The sequence below is a fragment of the Anser brachyrhynchus genome (genome assembly GCF_964034855.1).
Source record: "Anser brachyrhynchus genome assembly, chromosome: 11".
NCBI lineage: Eukaryota > Metazoa > Chordata > Aves > Anseriformes > Anatidae > Anser > Anser brachyrhynchus.
Genome location: NC_137706.1, coordinates 4,715,221 through 4,733,873, shown reverse-complemented (window position 1 = coordinate 4,733,873; position 18,653 = coordinate 4,715,221). Strand labels below are relative to the sequence as shown.

Here is an 18,653-nt window from a genome sequence, read left to right as displayed (position 1 = left end):
GAATTTATGGTCTAATGTTCAAATTACTATTATACTAAGTCTATCTGCAGTATAACTTCTATAAAAATCACAAAACCAACCACTCCAAAGCACCTATAAATTGAAAAAAATCATACTGCACATAATGAAAACTCAGTAACAAAAATATTAGTAAAAGTAAAAAAAACACCTCAGGAATTCAGTTTTACCTGAAGGAACAGCTGTATTGTTCTGGTGGTTTTCACCAGTTGACACAAATAAGTCTTCCTCCCCTTCAGTAGATGAACTCGAAGAAGATTCACTACTGAGATCATTCTCACTTGAACTGCTAGAGCTGGGTAGTAAAGCATACTTTCTTCGAGCTAACACTTCCCGTTTTTTCCTCTGCATTAAAATTCGTTCTTTTTGGTTCTGTGTCCGCTGTGAGGAACTGGTTTTCACAAATCTCTTTCTATATGGAAGTCTTCTCAAAGAACTGCTGTGAAAACAGGGCCTTTTCATTAATAACCCAGGTACAGAGTCTGCCTCAGTCCGAGGCCACTTTTGTGACCTTGCACTATGAGTTCTACTTGTAGTATTCAACACTGCCTGAGGGTGTCTTACAGGAGCATCTTTTTCTTCTTCAGACGTTACTGTGTCAGAGTCTCCAAAATGTAGGCTGGATGAAGGTGAAGAGATACAGTCACTAAAAGAAGAGTCATTGTCTTCACTCTGTGTTTCTAGATGCTGTCTTAATCCTAAGATGCCTTGGTTTTCTTTATCAGGACAATTTTGAGTATATGAAGGACCAGCCTGCTGGCTCTTGCGTTTTTTTCGCACCACAATACTTTTGTCTGGGTCTGTACGGTTGCCATTCATTTCCTTCTGCTTTTGAGAATCACCACATAAGTGAGAGAACTCATTCCCTACTTTACTGGCAATCATCTCAACTTCTGCAGGGAAGCTTTTGGCTGCCCCAATAGGCTCAGGGTTCAAGAGGATCCCCTTCAGACTCTCCTGTCTCTTTGGTGCATCAGAAGGAACTTCACTCTTCATATCCGCTTTTAGAGTATAAACTATATTACATTCAGGAGTCCATTTAGACATGGAAAGTTTTAAGAAAGGCCTAGAAATAAAAACAGATATGCATTAGAAAAGAAGAAAGCACTGGATTTTTTTTTTTTTAAGAACAAAACCAAAATAAGAAAAGTCATTTATCGTTTATTGACAAGACTCCCCACCCCTCAGGAAACACAAAACAGGATTAAATGAAACAACTGTTTCATAACTAAAAATTACATGTTAAGCAGTATTTATAATACTGTTTAGACAACTTGCATTGAATTACTTGCATTGAATAGACATTCTTGTAGACAGCAAAAATACTATCGCGTTCACGGAGGAAATATCAACATATGCCTGCAAAACGCATGAATGCCTGTTTTACCAATGGTTAAGCACGAGTATTACAGGCTACTGTTTACAGAAGTTGCATGAACTTGAGCTAAAGAGCTCCGATATTTAACCATCAACTAAATTGTATTCTTAAATAAGGCCTATATCTTCCCCTAAAACTGTATATACAGGTATTAAATGCCTTGCATACAATACACAGTACAGCATGGTGACAACTGAGCTACAAAAATGAGTTACTTAGAATTCATGATTACTTTCTGACACAGGAATGAATAAAACCAGAGACATTTTGAGGTAAAGTAATAGAAAACTAGTTTATTAAAAAAAATAAACAACCACACATTAATAGTATAGTGTATATACAAAGCTATTTTCAGCCCATGTACTATTCTGCAATAGAAATTCAGCATCTATCACATGTACCCTTAATAGTCAGCACCAAGCAGGCTCCCCTCCAGGTCAAATACCAGGCTGGTAACATACAAAGTTGGCCTCAAAGACTATTTCCAATAAAACCTTTTGTACCAGATGACTACAGAGAGGCAAATAAAACAATAACCTCAGTAATACTTCAACTTCTACCTGCTTCACCTGGCACCTCTGCTTTCTGCTTAAATTCCCAAAAGGAAGTGACAAAATAATTTAGTTCCTGCTGTGATAACCACTGAAGTACTCTTTACTGCAAGTAATATTTTTTTGCACCTCATATAAATAAGGCTCCTGTAGACATTTGACACTTGTACTACTTAAGCAGCTAAGTGCTCCCTCTTCACTGCCACCCCCCCAGCTCGTTTGAAGAACATCTCCCATGCTCTTCTGCCAGAAGTGTTAATACACTGAAACAGACTACAGAGCTGACCAAACTGAGAAAGATTTCCCAGCCAGATCAGACACCAGCCTGACGCACATAACCAGTGGTACCTGGCTTACAGCAGGCTATGCTGAACAACCAGGAGGCTGCTTCAAAAAAAACACCTGCGTAATTGTACCTCGTGTGGAAATGAGGCTCCTCAAGCAACACATCTGGTATGTCCGCGAGGCCACAAAGAAAAGACTAAGTCAGCAACGGTTAGATCTCTGGTAGGTAGCACTGCCTACTCCGGTCAGCATTTTCTGCCTGAACCACCAAATTAAGTCTTCAGAAGGCTAACATGTTCTTACATGTTGTCGCTGTCATAGAATTAATCAATACAAGACTGAAACTACAAAAGAGTCAAATTAACATTTCTGAGATTGTTCCACGAATTGATGCTTTCAGGAGCAGCTGTGAGTCAGCTGCTGTTAATATTCTTAAGAATGACCTGTCTGAGTTGGCAAGAGGTCTAAATGTATGTGTTATCCCTGTCAGCCTGTGCTCTTCTCACAGCCATAAGGAACTCATCTAATTCTTCAAGTGATGCAATCTGAAAAAAAAATGTGCACGAGGCATAAACGTTGCAGTACTAAGACCCAGAGAAGCCAAGATGTTCACTGGATCTTCCTGGAGATCAAGAGTCTTGTAGACCCCAGAACCCCAGCTGAAAAGATCATTCAGGTCTTCTCACTAGGAATCCTACAAACATCTCTAACAGTTACTGTTAAACGTGACACCTATACCCTGTACCAGCTAAGAAAGCACTGCTGTTTTCTACCGGAATTACTGATGGAAAATGTAACCATACGCTGTAAGTTGAAAGCTCACTGCAGCAAGTCGGACTAAGCATTTAAGAGCTGTTAAACCTCTAACTCTTCCTGTCAGTACATACAGCAGGACTGGTTCGTACTTTCACTTCAACAAAACACAACTGGCAGTAGGAGGTATTTCTTATTTACAAGTTTTAACAGAGCTGCTGCACCCTGGACAACACATGTTCTTATTTACTGCAATACAGTTTAGTGGCATGTGCTGAAAGGCTACCTCCTTCTCTAGGAATGAATAAAGACGCAAAATTGGAATCGAACTGGGGACAAACATTAAGAGAGTATAAGTTTTCATAGTAAACAAAAATGAAAAAAAGGCCTCTATGAAAGCACTGGAATTGTTCTCTGCTCCTGACAACTCCTGAAGGAAAATACCAGTTCTCACTTGCTCCTCTGCTGACATGTGCTTACCCCCATACATGTACCACCTCTCTCGGAAACCAAGACTTCCATTTTACAATATTTATTTCTAATAAGAACATGAAATTGGAATTCAAAGCTGTTAGAAACACACAGAGATGAAGGAATACAAAGTCTCTCTCATCCTTACAAGGTCACCTTTAAGCAGCTCTTTTGGTCTGTTATTTCAGCACCGTTTCATAGAAACACAACACAAACTTTTCCTCAATCCAAATGCAAGCCAGCCCCTCCCATAATAACCCTATATTTCACTGTAACTTTTTCAGAAAATCCACAAAATACTTAAATTTGGTAAACAAATTAAAACATTAATTTGAGAGGTTGCTCCCTTTGAACACGATCACAACTTACATTACACTATACTCCCAGCCTATTCACAAGTTTGCTGTTCTTTTAATATGATAAACTAAAGGAATAATTCAATTTAATTCTGAACTTTTCTTAAGACAGAAACCTGAACAAAAACAACAAATTTTCTCATTATGCAACCACAAAACATACACCTTTATGTAAGCTGCTTACTTCAGCACAGAGGCCATTGCACTAAAATACAGAGGTATTGAAGTTACAACAAAAATATAAAGCGAGAAACTTTACACTGTAAGAAACTTCAAACTACTCTAAGATGACCAGAACACCTCAACCACCACACAGTGAAAACTAGCACACGTGAAACAGTTACTAGCTTAGCATTATTTCAGTAAGCTGCCTAGATATTATAGCCAGGTAACTCAGAGCCAAACACCTTGTGTATTTGCACTACTAAAAACAAGGGAAAGTCAGCAGTAACTCAACTAAGTAAATAATCAAGAACCTTTCATTTTTGCTAGTCAATACACATCCTGATGGACTGCTTGCTCATGTGAGAGCTGCTGGCTTCCATTTAAAAATTACACAACAGCTTAAACATTTTTGAAGTGAATGGCAGCAATCAACAATTACTAATAACCTACTCATTCAGTATTTAGAAATGCTATTAGAAATCTTTGAACAAAAAAAAATCAGCAGAAGAGACAGAAGCAAGAAGAACTTACTATTTAACTGGAGTCCAATCTCCTAAGTATTTTCAGTGTTCAGGCGTAAGAAATACATACTACATACAAGTCCAATGCTTCTACATGGAATTTAAGAAAAACTTTAAGAGTGACTACAAGAATATTATGCAAGTAATTAAAACTCATTAGAATACAATCTGCTGTTAAACTATTAGAAGATCCTACAAAATCTCCCACTAAAAACAGTCCTCAGAAGCTTTTTCAGAAAGCAACAAGATGCAGTAAGTGCTCCTCTTCTTTTTTAACTCAGGGAATCGAGACTTTGAGAGGAAAGAAAAAGGAGGTAACATCTTTTATGCCATTTTAAGCAAAGACTTGAACAGCTGGTAACAGAGCTATCTGAAAACCGTAAATCTAAGCTCCTCTCTAAAGCGTATGACTCGATTCAGAATCGAGAAGTGCCCATCCATGACTTTTATCCACTCACTGCACAAATTGAAGAATATTGATATCAGTCACTGCAAGCCATACAGCACTGCAAGAAAACTCATGCAAATTGGGGAAGTCCCTCGAAACTGCTCTGTCAGTCAAAACACAAGTGCAAGTTTTGAGATCTTTACATCAGACAGAAGTTTATGATCACATAAGAGCAAAGCACATGAGTTATCAGAGAGCAAGGTGTCATTAAGAATTAATTTCACTACTGACAGTCAAGAAGCATGATGGCACTGAAGTCAGCACTATAAAAAAGTGAAAACAGTTCATGACACATTAACTCAAATTTTCATGTAAATTCGATGAATACATGTAATCTATCATTATTTTTTGAAGAGGTATTTTCAGGTAGGTTGTAAAATATACTCAGCTCCCTTTGTCATCAAGAAACAACCTCCTTTTTAGGTGTCAAAAAGGACCTTGATCAATTCAAGTCAGCTACAGTAGGCACACCGTGCTCTGACACATGACCAGCCAACCACCCTGTAGAACTTCCGCTTACCTTCAGAACAGGCTTCTTACATAACCCCAAATTACCGGTCTCCGTCTTGTTAGTGTAATACACACCTAAACCCAGAGAGCCATATAAAAGGTATTTCCTGGCTGAACTATTTTGGTAGAGTTCTAGGAAGGCTGCCTTCCTAGGCTTGATGGAAAGCAGCAAACAAAAAAAGCTTCATTACGAATCAGCTATTTCCCCATCTTAGATCACAGAATGCTTTGGGGTGGAAGGGACCTTGAATATTGTCTGGTTCCAATCCCACTGGACACCTCCCACCAGCCCAGGCTGCCCAAAGCCCCATCCAACTGGCCTCGAGCACTGCCAGGGATGGGGCATCCACAGCTTCCCTGGGCAGCCTGGGCCAGTGCCTCACTACCCTCATAGTAAAGAATTTCTTCCCTGTATCTAATCTAAACCTGCCCTATTTTAGTTTAAAGCTGTTACTCCTTGTCCTATCACTACATCCTCTGACAAAGAGTCCCTCCCCAGCTTTCCTATATCCCCCTTTAGGTACCGAATCTTCATCTTCGGTTTCCCTCTCCTCTCTCATTACAGTGATTTCCCCTTGCCTCTATGCACTCCCCACCACACAGACCCTAAATGCACTTACAAGTAACTCAGGTAACCAGGGTTGAACCTAGAGGACAATACAGAGAAAAATTCTTCCAAATATGATGGCTCCGGAGAGTACCAAGAGCTTGCAGAACATATCACTATCATCACCCCAAAAGAATGCAGCAATTTCATTTCCATAAGAATTCTGTGGTATCTTGGACCATTTATGAACCCACCTCAGCTGCCCATGCATACGATGACACCAGGCAAGTGAAGCTATTTAAGATTCTTTCAGAAAGAAAGTTTCTACCACTTTCCGTATGTAAATCCTTTACTAAGTCCTAACTTGTATTTTCTTTGCATATGCTATCTGAACTCACTATTACAATTTTAAAAATGACTCCCTTCCCTAATACTATAAAATGGCTTCTCTAAAAGTTGTTTTTAACATTATTTTTACACCTGTAAGCTAACATTGGTACAGCTGTCTTCATGAGAAAACTTCTGTTAGCCTCTGGTACACACACAGACCTTGTTTTGTATACTGTTCCTACCAGAGTATTTTTTCAAACTGGCAAACAGGGCTATCAAGAGCTTGAAGAATGGACCAGTGAATAAAAGTAGAATACAAACGGCATCTTGGAACACCAACAGTCATTCTCGTCCTGTTAATAAAAGATACATTTTTATTCTTTCAGCAAGGCTCTTCCATCAGATGGATCAAGACACCAGAGAAGGGGTACACTTAAACTTAAGCTTTTAAAATTTGTACAAGTCCTTGGGCAAATGCAAGATAACCTAAGCACTACTACTTCCCTTTCTCAAGGGCAGAGAGCCAAACAAGACTGATTAACGCACGACCCTGACCCAACTGAGGTTGACAGGGGATTGGGAGCCATTTGAGAAGCTATTACAATTCCACAAAGAACAAATCTCAGTGCTACCATGCCCTGCTTCAACAAAACTGAAGGGCTCACTGAAGCAGCTCAGGACAAAACACCTGTAAGCCTCAAAGGGGCAGTCACGCCCTATTCATTTCAACTCTATCAAGCAGGGGAAATTGTACAATGTCGAGTAGCGAGAACACAAACATCCAAAATCCAGTTCCACTGTCAGCAAAACAAGAGCAATCACTTCAGAACTATGCCTCTTTGCCTTGCTTTTGACTGATGTTCATTTTCACTATGTAATGAGAAACTGTGCTCTTTTAGAGTTTAACACCAAATTTTTAGTATGCTGTATTTTGGTCTTTTAATCTTCGCTGGAAAATAAAACAATTGATAGTTTAAAATCTACACACCTTTACAAAACAGCAACAATCAAAAGCCGGTCTGAATTTCTGTTATGTTTGCTTTGATGTTAGGTGGCATCACTCCCAATTTCCCAACCACTCTCAATTTCCCTTTTTGTGCTCTAACACAGCTGGAGCTATAACGGATGTCGTGATTTTTGAGTGACAGAACTACCTGAGAATTCTCCAGGCAGAAAACTTACTGTTTGCCCTACATAAAGGCACAGCATATCAGAATAACGTGTAGCATTAGTTATCAGCTGCATGACAATGTTCTGAAGACAGGTTCCTGCTGACAGTCTCCCAAAGACGCTCCATTACACCCAGCCCTGATGGAAGACAATGCCAGTGCTCTGGAGAGGGGCGCTACAGTTTTACCTGAGCCACAGCACAGCAGGCAGGCTTACTTACCCCATGCAGCCACTTCTAGGAACCATGGCTGATGTGGAAAGTCTACTCTCCAAGTGAAACAATGCTACTTTAAGTACAGTACTACTCTTATTAACCTTGCAAAGGCATCTCAAAGGTAAGTCAAACCACAGTACATGTAACCAACAGAAACCAGCCTCTGGACCAGCAGACTCCTTAATTTTATGCCTGAAAAAAACTCTTCAGGGACCTTCCAGGTCTGTTTCCTCATGCAGTAGTCAATTCATATCAGTAATGCAATCACCTTTAAAATAGGTGCAGAAAGCCTCCGTTATGCCATGTTAGCATTCACCTCTGACACTTACTACCATTGGATTTTTGTTTATTATTTTTATTCAAGAGGCCACTGAAAGCACTGCACTGTCTCTTACATCTTCAAGTAGAATCCAGCACAGGACAGCTACAGCAGAAGAGCTCTTCCCGAGGACTGGATGGATCTATGGCCTGATTCCAGCTGGAATGGAGGGAGCGCACAGGAGCATGCGCAGCTGGATGCACCTCAGCTAGATGAGCTGGCAGGCTAGGAACAAGTCTGCATAGAGCCCTCTGAATAACAAGCAAGTTTCCCTGCAATACACCATGAATCAGCCCAGGATGGTTAAGGCACCCATGGAAATCCAAGTACCAAATCAAGCATCAGCAAAGCATTAACGTGCACTTACCCACTTGAGCAAGGAAACCATTTGCCTTTGCACAACAGATGCAAGCAAGTGATTTGACAAACATGGTGCTCATGAGCACATTCTTCAGTCTAGACATTTCTTTGCTTTGTCACAGGCTTAAACTTTGTTAACTACGCTAACACTATGTAAATCACTATTTTAAGACAGAAGCATTATGATTTGGCAATCAGGAATGCTTTGGCTTCAGTGAACTCAAAGACAAACATAACTGCAGTGAATTTGGGAATAAGGAGATGTAGCTTTATAAAAGAATGACAAAAATACACTTACTCTTTTACTAGAGCTTAAGATCTTAACTGGGGATTCTGCTTCAGCCAACTTTAAGAGAATTGTTTCCAGAGATGCTTAGGGAAGTTCTGAATTACACAGCCATCAAAAGTAATTTAACAACTTATTTATTAGTCCCTCTGGCAGTTTTGACCTTTCAGGTATGCATAACTGTTCCTAATACAGTATCATTTTGCAAACACTTCTTGATAAAGCCCTAAGGAGCTAAGTATGACATGATCTTTGCTATGACTGCTAACAAAAATCCTGCAGGTGAGAACTAAGAAATTAAGCATTAATGCAGGGTTACGTTGTTCTCTAGGAAGCTAGTGAGAAGTAGGAGAACCTGCAGACATTAAACCCAGTAGACATGCCAGGTTAAGAAGGAAGGAGAATGCAACTTCTCCAGTCCTTTCACCTACTAGAGCAAAGCAGCTGTGGGTAAAAATCAAACGTTTTACTTGACAGCAGCCAGACATTATTAGGATGGCACTTCATTGCCACCACCCTCCCTCCCCTACCCAAATACAGAAGGAAGTCTCTTGCTGGTAGTTTTGGACAAGCCTTCTCCAAAGAAGTTTCATTTGGTAGATACTAAGGAAAATATCACTAAGTCACAGCAATTACTTTTCCAAATTGCTGGAACTAAAAAATTCTGGGTTAGTGAAGGAAACATATTCCCTTCTCTCTTCCCCCCTGCTCTATTAGGGGTCTCTGTTTGGCTTGACATTAAATCACCACAAAAAAAAAAAACAAACACTAAACCTAGGCCTTGTTTTTTGAATGAAGTTCACTAGCGTAAAAACTAACAATGCATTTTGTTTCTTTTAAGAACACTGCAGACTTCAGCAACAGCTGATCACTACCACTTACACTGAAAAATCTTTAGGGACTATGACTGGGAATAACTATCCTATTCTTATGTTGTGCATATTTCCTATCCAACATTACTCAAAATTCTAAATCTCTTTAAATGACATGCAAAGAATTGAAGCACTACAGACCTGGTGATAAAATTGACCTTAAAGAGGTTATGCGTTAGTAAAGCTGTTGGGAAATCTTTATATAACATCTGCCTGTGGCAAATCCATCTCTCCCTGTGCTAACCCCATTGTTTACCTCTGAATTAAAGTGTCCCTATGCCCTGCACCCCTGTACTTTTTCCCCATTTATTAAACTGCCTAACACCTTGACCTCTGGATTTCATCAGCTGAGGATGGGGCACAATTACCTTTATCTTCTCAAATTCAAGTCTTCACTACTGGAGGAAATGGTAACAACTGAGACGAAAGGTTCTTGACTTTAAGAAAAAAATACTGTAACTGATGTCACCTAACTGTTATTGGAGCACAGCCACCTCTACTGAAAGACTAGGCTATTATAACTGCTTATAGAGGTGTACAAAACTATTAATTTGAAGATAAAGTGCAATTCATGGATCTACCACGATATACTCTTGGTACACTTTACGAAAGTCACTGCTTCATGAAAGACACTTCTGAAAGGTCAGAATGCTCTCATGCAGATTTTGAAAGGCCATGTAAAATACGCATAAATGCTTAGGGCTGCTGTTCACCCCCGGGCTCCCAACACTAGACATAACTGCAGCTCTAGCTGTGGGGGCTTCAACTGTGAATAAAGTTTCAATATGCATAACTTCAAGAGTTTTAAAACAGGAAGCTTGGTATCTTATATCCTTTTACTTAAAAAAAAAATGAAACAATACGTGCACACAGCCTTTCCTGTCCTATGAATTCAAAAGGAGGTCATTTTCTACTGTGGATGAGAGCACGACAGGTGACCAGACATTCACAAGCATGGAGATCAATCACATCTTTCTCTATCAAGCCCGGCACACGAGCAAGAGTACAACCTGAACTGCGGGTAATCCCGGCTAATAGCTTTTTTTTTTTGGGAGGGGTCAGTAAAGTTCCTCTATCCCATAAAAGGAGGAATAAGAACATTTAAATTGGTGTAAAGCTACTTGGGCAGCAAGAGCTACGGGTATGTCAACTACTAGAAGTTTTAATTTTTAAGACTGACAAAATATTCCAATTCGTTTCCGTTTCATGTGATTCTCCTCATAAAATATTTCACTAAACACACAATTAATCTATTTTTGGAATTTCTCACTAGCTACAACAAAGGCAACATAAGCCTTATTTCCCCACCTGATAACCTGGTTTTTCTTTATTAGTTTGTAATACTGCTATTGCACCATGATGTTACCTAGAGGTGCCCCTGCCCAGCAGTCAATTCTTTTACTTTTATTATATATTAATTTCTGAAGTAATCCCACCAAAAATCAAATAAGGTTTTACAATTACAGCAAGATCCTAACTTCTGCATAGTACCTTCTTTCAGAGGAGTACCTCAGTAGAAGGAATAAAAGGTATCATTTGATCAGCCGAGGCAGTCAGGCCTCACTCATGGTTTCACAAAGCCATCTGAAGCCATGGAGGAGCTTACTCAAACCAAACAAGAACTCCACAAACGTATGCTCAGCTCTAATCCCTGAAACATCGACACTTGAAGGAGAGCACGCTTAACACCCACCTATTTCCATGAGTTCCAAACCTCTTTATCTCGGAGGATCCGGCCTACATCCCTGAACGAGCACAGCTTCCTTGTTTACCAGGCAGCACGCAGCCGGCTGGTTTTTGGTGCTTCGAACGGCTGAAGACACAGAACACCAACTCCGCAAGCAAACCAGATGACGTTATGATTATTACGCACGCAAACAAAACTCGTTTCCCTAAGGGAAAAATCTGTGACAAATTTTCAAGGAGACCGAAGAGCACGGCGGCTCCCGGCAGGGCTCGTGCGGCAGGGGGGCGCCTGGTGAGGCCCTCAGCGGGGCCCCCACCTCCGCCCGCCGGGCCCCGCTCCGAAGGGGCGGCCCCGAGGGGACGAACGGCCCCGAACGGCCCGGCCCCGCCGCGGGCAGCCCCCGCTACCGGCCGGGCCGGGGGAGCGGAGGGGAAGGGAGCTGAGGAACGGCGAGGGGAGAGAAGGGCAGGGAGCAGCCCGCCGCCCCCCCGGCCCTTCCACCCGCCGGTGCCCCGCCCGCCGCCCGGTACCTGAGAGCGAGGCCGAGGGGGGAGCGGCCGCCGCCGGCGCCCTACCCAGGGCCGGCGGGGAGGAAACGGCCCCGGAGGGTCCCCGCAGCGCTGCACGGCACAGCCCGGCCTCCGCCGCCCTCCGCGGAGCCGCCCGGCCGCGGTGCGCGGGCTGGAGGCGGGCGCGGTTCTGTTGTTGCGCAGCCCCCGCCGCTCCCCGGGCGGGCAGGCGCGGCACGGCGCGACACTCGGCGCGACACTCGGCGCTGCTTTACAGCCGCCCGCAAAGCGCAGCCGCGCGGGGCGGGGCCGCCGGGCTGAGGCCGCTCAGTAAAGGCGGGGCGGGGGGGAGCAACTGAACGCAACTAACCTTGAAGGCCAGACTAACAGGAGCAAGGTAAAAAAAAAATGAATAAAATAAAAAAAAGAATCATTAAATGCAAATATAAACGCTGTGCCCTTTAATATCGGTGACTGAAGTCTCGGTACGTATCAGGCACAACACACGAGCGCAGGACATCACCGAACTGCGCAGTCCGGACAAGGAGCAGCAGCCAGCACCACGATGGAGAGCTGAGGAAATGCAAACGTCCTTAGAATATTTTAGTGGAAGTGCTTTTCATAGAGAAGTTTTAATGCTATCGTAAAAAGTATTGCAGATATAGTCTCGAAAATAGTTTACACAGCTTTTTTATTTAATGATATATATTCTGAGAAGATGGAGTCTAAGCTTAAGAGGACACTCAAAGGAACGTGAGAGGAAGTAAAATAAATTTGGCTGCATTACCTTAAGAAGAGACAGAGGGGAGTTCTCCATAAGCTGGTCAGAGCCTCACACCAGCAAAGAAACATACCAATTGGTTGTGTGTTTACACGTTTACCTTTTTACTTAATAATCGTTTTGAACACTGGTGCCAGAGATGACAGAAAGGTACTTCCTGGCAGAGAAAAGGACAGTCACCCTGTGCTCACCAGCTGAAAGACATTCCTTGACGAATAAAAAGAATAATAATGAAAAGATACTCCTTCTCAGAGTTCTTAGCTACAGAAACCCAAACAGTTAAATCAGGTATTTCTAAATGCCTAATTCAAAATTCAAAATTCAGAATAGATTGCAGGCCACGGTGTCACCGATTTGTACTGAACTCTTCAACTGCTTCTAACTGGCACCAAACAAAACCATTCCAGGGACACCTCGGGGCCTGGCAGAACTAAAGATGGAGAAGAAACCATCTCATCTAAGGTCAAAACAATGCCAACCAGCAGGAGATTGCACTTCATATTTGGGGAGTGAATAAATTTAAAAAAATCAAACCAACCACTATCCTGAGACACCTTCAGCAGTTTGGCTTTGTCGTTGGATGTGGCTGTGCAGCCCAGGAGCACTGTCTCTGTCTGAGTGTCCACAAACGAAAGCTAGGCACAGCTTCTTCCAGATGCAAACACCGGCTTTTGGAACCCAGTCCCACCAGGCACACGGCCAAGATGCAAGGTGTGTGCTGTCAGAAAGAGGTGTCCTTGCTCGGAGCTGCGTGAACTGCAAGCCTGGTAGTGTCCAGGACGGTGGGAATACTATACACTTTATCTCCTGTCACAAATACACAAATATCACCATCTGGAGGAGCTGAAAATGACTTGCAGCCAGGGTATTAACCCAGATGAAGCAGCCCCCTTCCTTGACACTTACATCGTATGCAGCTGTGTAGACTTAAAATGGACCATCCTTAACTGTTTAGGTGTTTCTAAGTGTTTGTCAATTCTCAACTGCTAGTAACATTAACAAATAGCCTCTTGTGATAATCATGAGGCTGAGACAGAAAAAGCAGCACAAAATCTGTGCAATTGATATTCAGATGATACAAATTGCCACAGCTCCCACCAGTTCAAATGAAGATCTTACCAAATGATGAAAACTGGATAGACGGGGACAATGGTAAAATAAACCCTTAAAAATCCATATAGCGAAAAATTCCTGGTAGGAAACAAGAAAAGAGCAACACGCATATTCAAAAAATAAAACTCTGAAGCTCTGTGCTATATATTTCATAGGGATAACTATAGGAATTAATGTGATTCATCTGGGAGCATTTGAAAGCTCTGGAAAGTAACACACACCACCCAGGTAACTGCATTTTTTAAGACACAGGGAAAAGCAAAATATCCTACATTACAGTAAAACAGAAATGACCCGCTAGTCACTCATTTCACTTCATATTATACAATGTGACAAGGCTTTGAAAGGTCAGACGTTTTTGCAACACATTACTTCATAGAGCACGCAAATCCCTAATAAGGTCTCAAGCAGTCAGATAGTCTAAGCAAGATATTTTAAGTATTTAAGTTGTCACATAATTGAAAGGTGTGTATAAATAATTTCTTAAATACTGTCAACAAGGTCGCTGTTTCTTTTTAAATAGGGGAAAAAAGTTTCATTTTTTACCAAAACACATATATGCCACCAACCCATTAACAGAAACATGAGATACTCCTTTAAATTCTTACAGTGCTTATAAAATAATGAGGAAAAATATATGTATTTTAATTATGAATCACCAACTATTTTAGGGCAATTAGGTTTAAAACAAAAACTCCTTGAATTCAAGGATCTGATTTTACACTAGGAAATTCCATAGCCACTTCCTAGCCAGTACATATACTTTCAACAGTCACACAAAGGAGAATATTTGTCCTTGATTTACAAGCGCATTGTGTTCTCCGCCTTGCTGTTCTGTAGAGGAATGATAATGTGAGTGACTTACAGATCAAAAACTCATTTGTACAGCCTCCTGACTGCTCATCATATAGTATATCAATAATACAACAAAAAGAAAACTCTACATCCGAAGTGGAAAAAGCTGTTTTTCTAGCAATGATGTATATTAAATTAGCAGTGATTCTTCATTTCAAAATGCATCTATTGTCAGATATTCCCTGAAAATATCTCAAATGTTACTATCCTCCCTTGCCCCCCCCCCCCCCCCCCCCCCCGAGAGAAATGGTGCCGCAAGCACACCAGCTGATAATTGACAATTGAAAGCTTGGTCGGAGGTTTGAATACAATCAGCTTGACATCAGAATTACTAAAAGCAGAATTTGAAGTTGTAGTAACTAAGCAATATAACATAATAACTGGGAGTCAATGCCTTTCAAAGTAAAATGGACTCTTCCTGTTGATTTCAGTTAATCACTCTTATATAAAAAAAAAGATCTAAGAAGGAACTGAGTCATTGCATCATTTACTGTTGTAATAACTAGCTCTGATGCAGTTAGCAGCCATAGTATCCAAAATACTGTATTAGAAACTCAGGTTTCTGAAGAAAAAAAAAAAAGCCTAAAGCTGAAGTGAAACTTTGTACTCCAAAATGAGTTTTTAAATGAACAGCGTGTTAAGCTGCATCTCCCCCTCCGCATGTTCTTAAACCAACATCTCTTCTTTTTGGAAGGGCATACTGACAAACAGGTGCCTGTGTGAAGAGGAGAAATCTGGGACACTGTTCTACTGGAGGTGAATGCTCTAGCCATAAGGCTTTCTTAAAGAACTAATCAAACAAACAAAAAGAGCAGGAACTTCCTCTCTGTGTTTTGAAGTCATTGAATAATACTGTTTTAGAGTCCAGTCATTAGAACTGCACAGAGTACACCAACTACATGAAGCCGTAAAAGATAAAATAGCTAATGTTTGATCCTCTGTTAGGCTTCAGTGTGAGGCAGGAAATAGACCAGCCAGCACCATCAAGACGGAGATTATCTATGCAGAATTACAGAGGCCATGAAAAAAAAAATAAAATCTAAGGACGTTCACAGCTTTCATGTGTCTCACATAAGGTAGACAAAAATTAGTTTATGGGAGCACAGTTTTGGGTTTCTGTCTTTGCTGTTATTTAAATACCAATATCTGGGTCAACCATTTCTCTCTCCTCTTTGAAAGGCTATTGCTATTTCCTAATCAAACTTTACCGCAAATTTCAGAACCTAACTGTATAGAAGTCTTCTCCTTGAAGACCAGTAGATGTTTTGAGAGACCACAAAACGTCAGAGTACTTTTCTTAAAAACAAACAAAATACCCCAGGAAGTTAGAAACCAGCCAACATAATTAAAATTCCTAAGCAAATCCAAAATATACCTGAAAATAACAGGTATACCTGGAAAATAACAAATTGATAAATACCAACCACCATGACTTGCTTACAGCAACCTATCAAAACAACTTTATTTTCAGTTATGTTACCAGAGACATGAATAAAATGAAGATCTTAGTTTTATTGAGGCTTTTGACATTCTGTTCCATTCACACTTACTGTCAGTAAGGACATAAGGGCAGTAAGGATGATGAAGAAATTTGATCTGGATAGGAAGGATGATGAAGAAATTTGATCTGGATAGAAAGCACAAAAGTGGTGCCAAACTGTTTGTTACCAGAGGATCACTGTTAGTAGTTTAATATCAAAACAGAAGTTTTTAATCATATAAATTCCCTCATACACTTCAATATTTTAATATATTTGGGTAAGGTGTTAGAGATTGTATTTGTAAACCTGCAGCTAATACAACGTTGACAGGTACCACAGAGCAGAAATCAGCAATAGTCTGAAATCACCTGAAAGAATACAGAAATTCTATAAACACAAGTGCAAAGTTCTGCACTTAGCAAGAAACAATCACCTGCAGAGAAATGGGTACTTGCAGAAGAGAATCCAATAGGTAGAGTGGATCACAAACCATATATATCAACAACTTTGTGAGGCTGAAAAAAGCATACAGCCCACTGAGATGCATAATCAGAAGGGCTGTCACCAAGACAACTTGAGAAAGTTGTGGAAAGACTGGACAAGAGCTAGAGAGGTGCAACAGAGAAAGGTCATGTGTTCTAGAACTCTGTTTAAAAAAGGAAATAATCTGGGCTTTTATTCAGAAACTGAAAGACTAAACAAAAATATGCTAACAGTCTTCATTTATGTAAAAGGATGCTGCAAAGACAAAGGGAATACTGTCCTTTAGATTCACTTTGAATAAGAATGCTAAACTGCAGCAAAAATGATTTAGTTCAGACATCTGAAAAAGGATAGTTAAAGGCTAGACTAGACAGCCAGAGGAATGAGTGGCATCTGTATTTAAGGCTTCAAGAACAGGTTAGACAAACATCGGTCAAGTTTGTTCTCATAATAGTGTATCGTGCCTCAAGGCAGGATGACTGAGGTTACGTCTTGAGGTCACTTTTAGCTCTTTAAATCTACAGCTTTGACATCTACAGGACATCAACAAATTTTGAAGTTTAGGTAAGTCAAGCAACCCCTATAAAACACTTGTGTCTTTCCTGAGACAGAGATTAGAACCTAACCAGTGGGTTTTATCTGTATTTGTATAGGAGTTTACCACTGAGAAGCTCAGTCCTGACTGAGATTTTGATACATTCCTGAATTCAAAACAGTATGTAAATAAATAACTGTAGGACTTTTCTATGTATTGTTTAAATGTTACACAAACACCCACAAAATCTGTTTCAATAGTCTACAGTAAAGCTAAGGAGTTAATTGGTTAACCTCACAGGCAATCCTGATGTATTTCATGTCAAGGCAAATGTTATCATAGAGGACAGCATAAGCAAGAACATATACAGATTTCTTACTTGAGATTGTTCTTTTTATAAAATCTTTACCGCATCGAGCAGCACCACTGCACATTTAAAACACTCATGCAATCATCAGTCCAAGTTATGTTTCCTTTTAGACTTAACTACATGCTTGACTTTTACATATCTGGATATTAGTCTTTTTTAAATGGTAACTATGTAAGCATTTCTTACATACTTCAATTGCATTTTGAAAACAAAAAAGAGGATGGCGTTACAGGCCTTTGCTGGATTTGGGACTTACTTTGCACCAAAAAAAAAAGGTTTAGCTAAGGTTTATTAAATAAAATGAACACTTTCAATTTTATCAGTAGGTGATTTTTGAGTGAAGAGACAGAACAAGAGGATTGTTGTGACAAACTGGTTTCAGATGCATTCAAGTTCACAGATTCTTCCTTATTTGAAGATTTAATAGCATTTATAAAATCTAATATCGATAAAATTACTGTGAGCATTTCTCATGGGAAGTGAATGAAATGACAACTAAAAGGTAATACCTCCCATTGTGTGGTACAAACACAAAGTAAAAAAATCACAACAGGTTCTCCGTTTGTGAAGAATTTGATTTCAAACATTAGCATTGTACTGCTGGGGTACTTCCACAAAAGAAGTTCTAGGCAAACAGATCTAATTCTCCCTGGGTTGTTCTCCCGCTGGGTTTTAAAGCCACTGGAGCCACCGATTAAAGAAACTGCTACTTAACCTGAGTAAAATCGGTACAATCGGGACCAAACACTTAAGCACGTTTCCTAAACTCAGGCCAGTCACCGGCCAGGGTAAGGCTGCAGGCACCGCCCAGCCCGCTAACGCGGCCCGAGGGGCAGCGGTGACCGGCAGGGACCAACTCTCCTGGCACCTCAGCAACAGCCCCCGCGTCTCGCCAGCGCCACGGCCGGGCCGGGGCCTGCAGGGGGCCGGTGCACAGGGGCCTGGCCCGCGGCCGCCCGCTCGGGTACCGCCCGCGCCAACGAAGGCGCGCGGCCGCTGCCCGACACACCGCTATCTGTCCCCGACCGGGCCCGCGCAAGACGCGGCGCAACGCGAGCCCAGCCCGATCCCGGGGCTCCTTGACCCGGGGCTTCCTGACGCGGCGCTCTCCCGGCCCGGCCTCCCCGCCGCACGCGGCCCCGCGCCTCCCGCCGCCCCGGGGCACCTCATGGCTCGGAGCGCCGCTCCCTGCCGCAGCGAGAGCCCGGCCCCGAGCCCCGGCCCGGCCTTCCTGGGCGGGCCCGGCGGGGCCGAAGCGGCGTCCCCCCTCCCCGCCCGCCCGCCG

At 41.6% G+C, this 18,653-nt stretch overlaps 1 protein-coding gene across 8 annotated transcripts in view; it reads right to left on the bottom strand.

Moving 5' to 3' along the window:
• Positions 1-18,640, bottom strand: part of RNF111 (ring finger protein 111) — a 53,112-nt gene extending 34,472 nt beyond the window's left edge. For 2 of the 8 annotated variants that reach the window (XM_080608007.1, XM_080608011.1), the window contains exons 1-2: positions 11,772-12,018; positions 189-1,084 (exon numbers count right to left, since the gene is read on the bottom strand). In XM_080608007.1, coding sequence (XP_080464133.1) covers positions 189-1,065 — 877 coding nt within the window. In that variant the 5' untranslated portion in view covers positions 1,066-1,084; positions 11,772-12,018. Of the gene's footprint in view, positions 1-188; positions 1,085-11,247; positions 11,702-11,771; positions 12,019-18,533 lie in introns of those variants that run through there. The other 6 variants (XM_080608005.1, XM_080608004.1, XM_080608006.1 and 3 more) reach the window with 5 other exon arrangements.
• Positions 18,641-18,653: the final 13 nt, after the last annotated feature.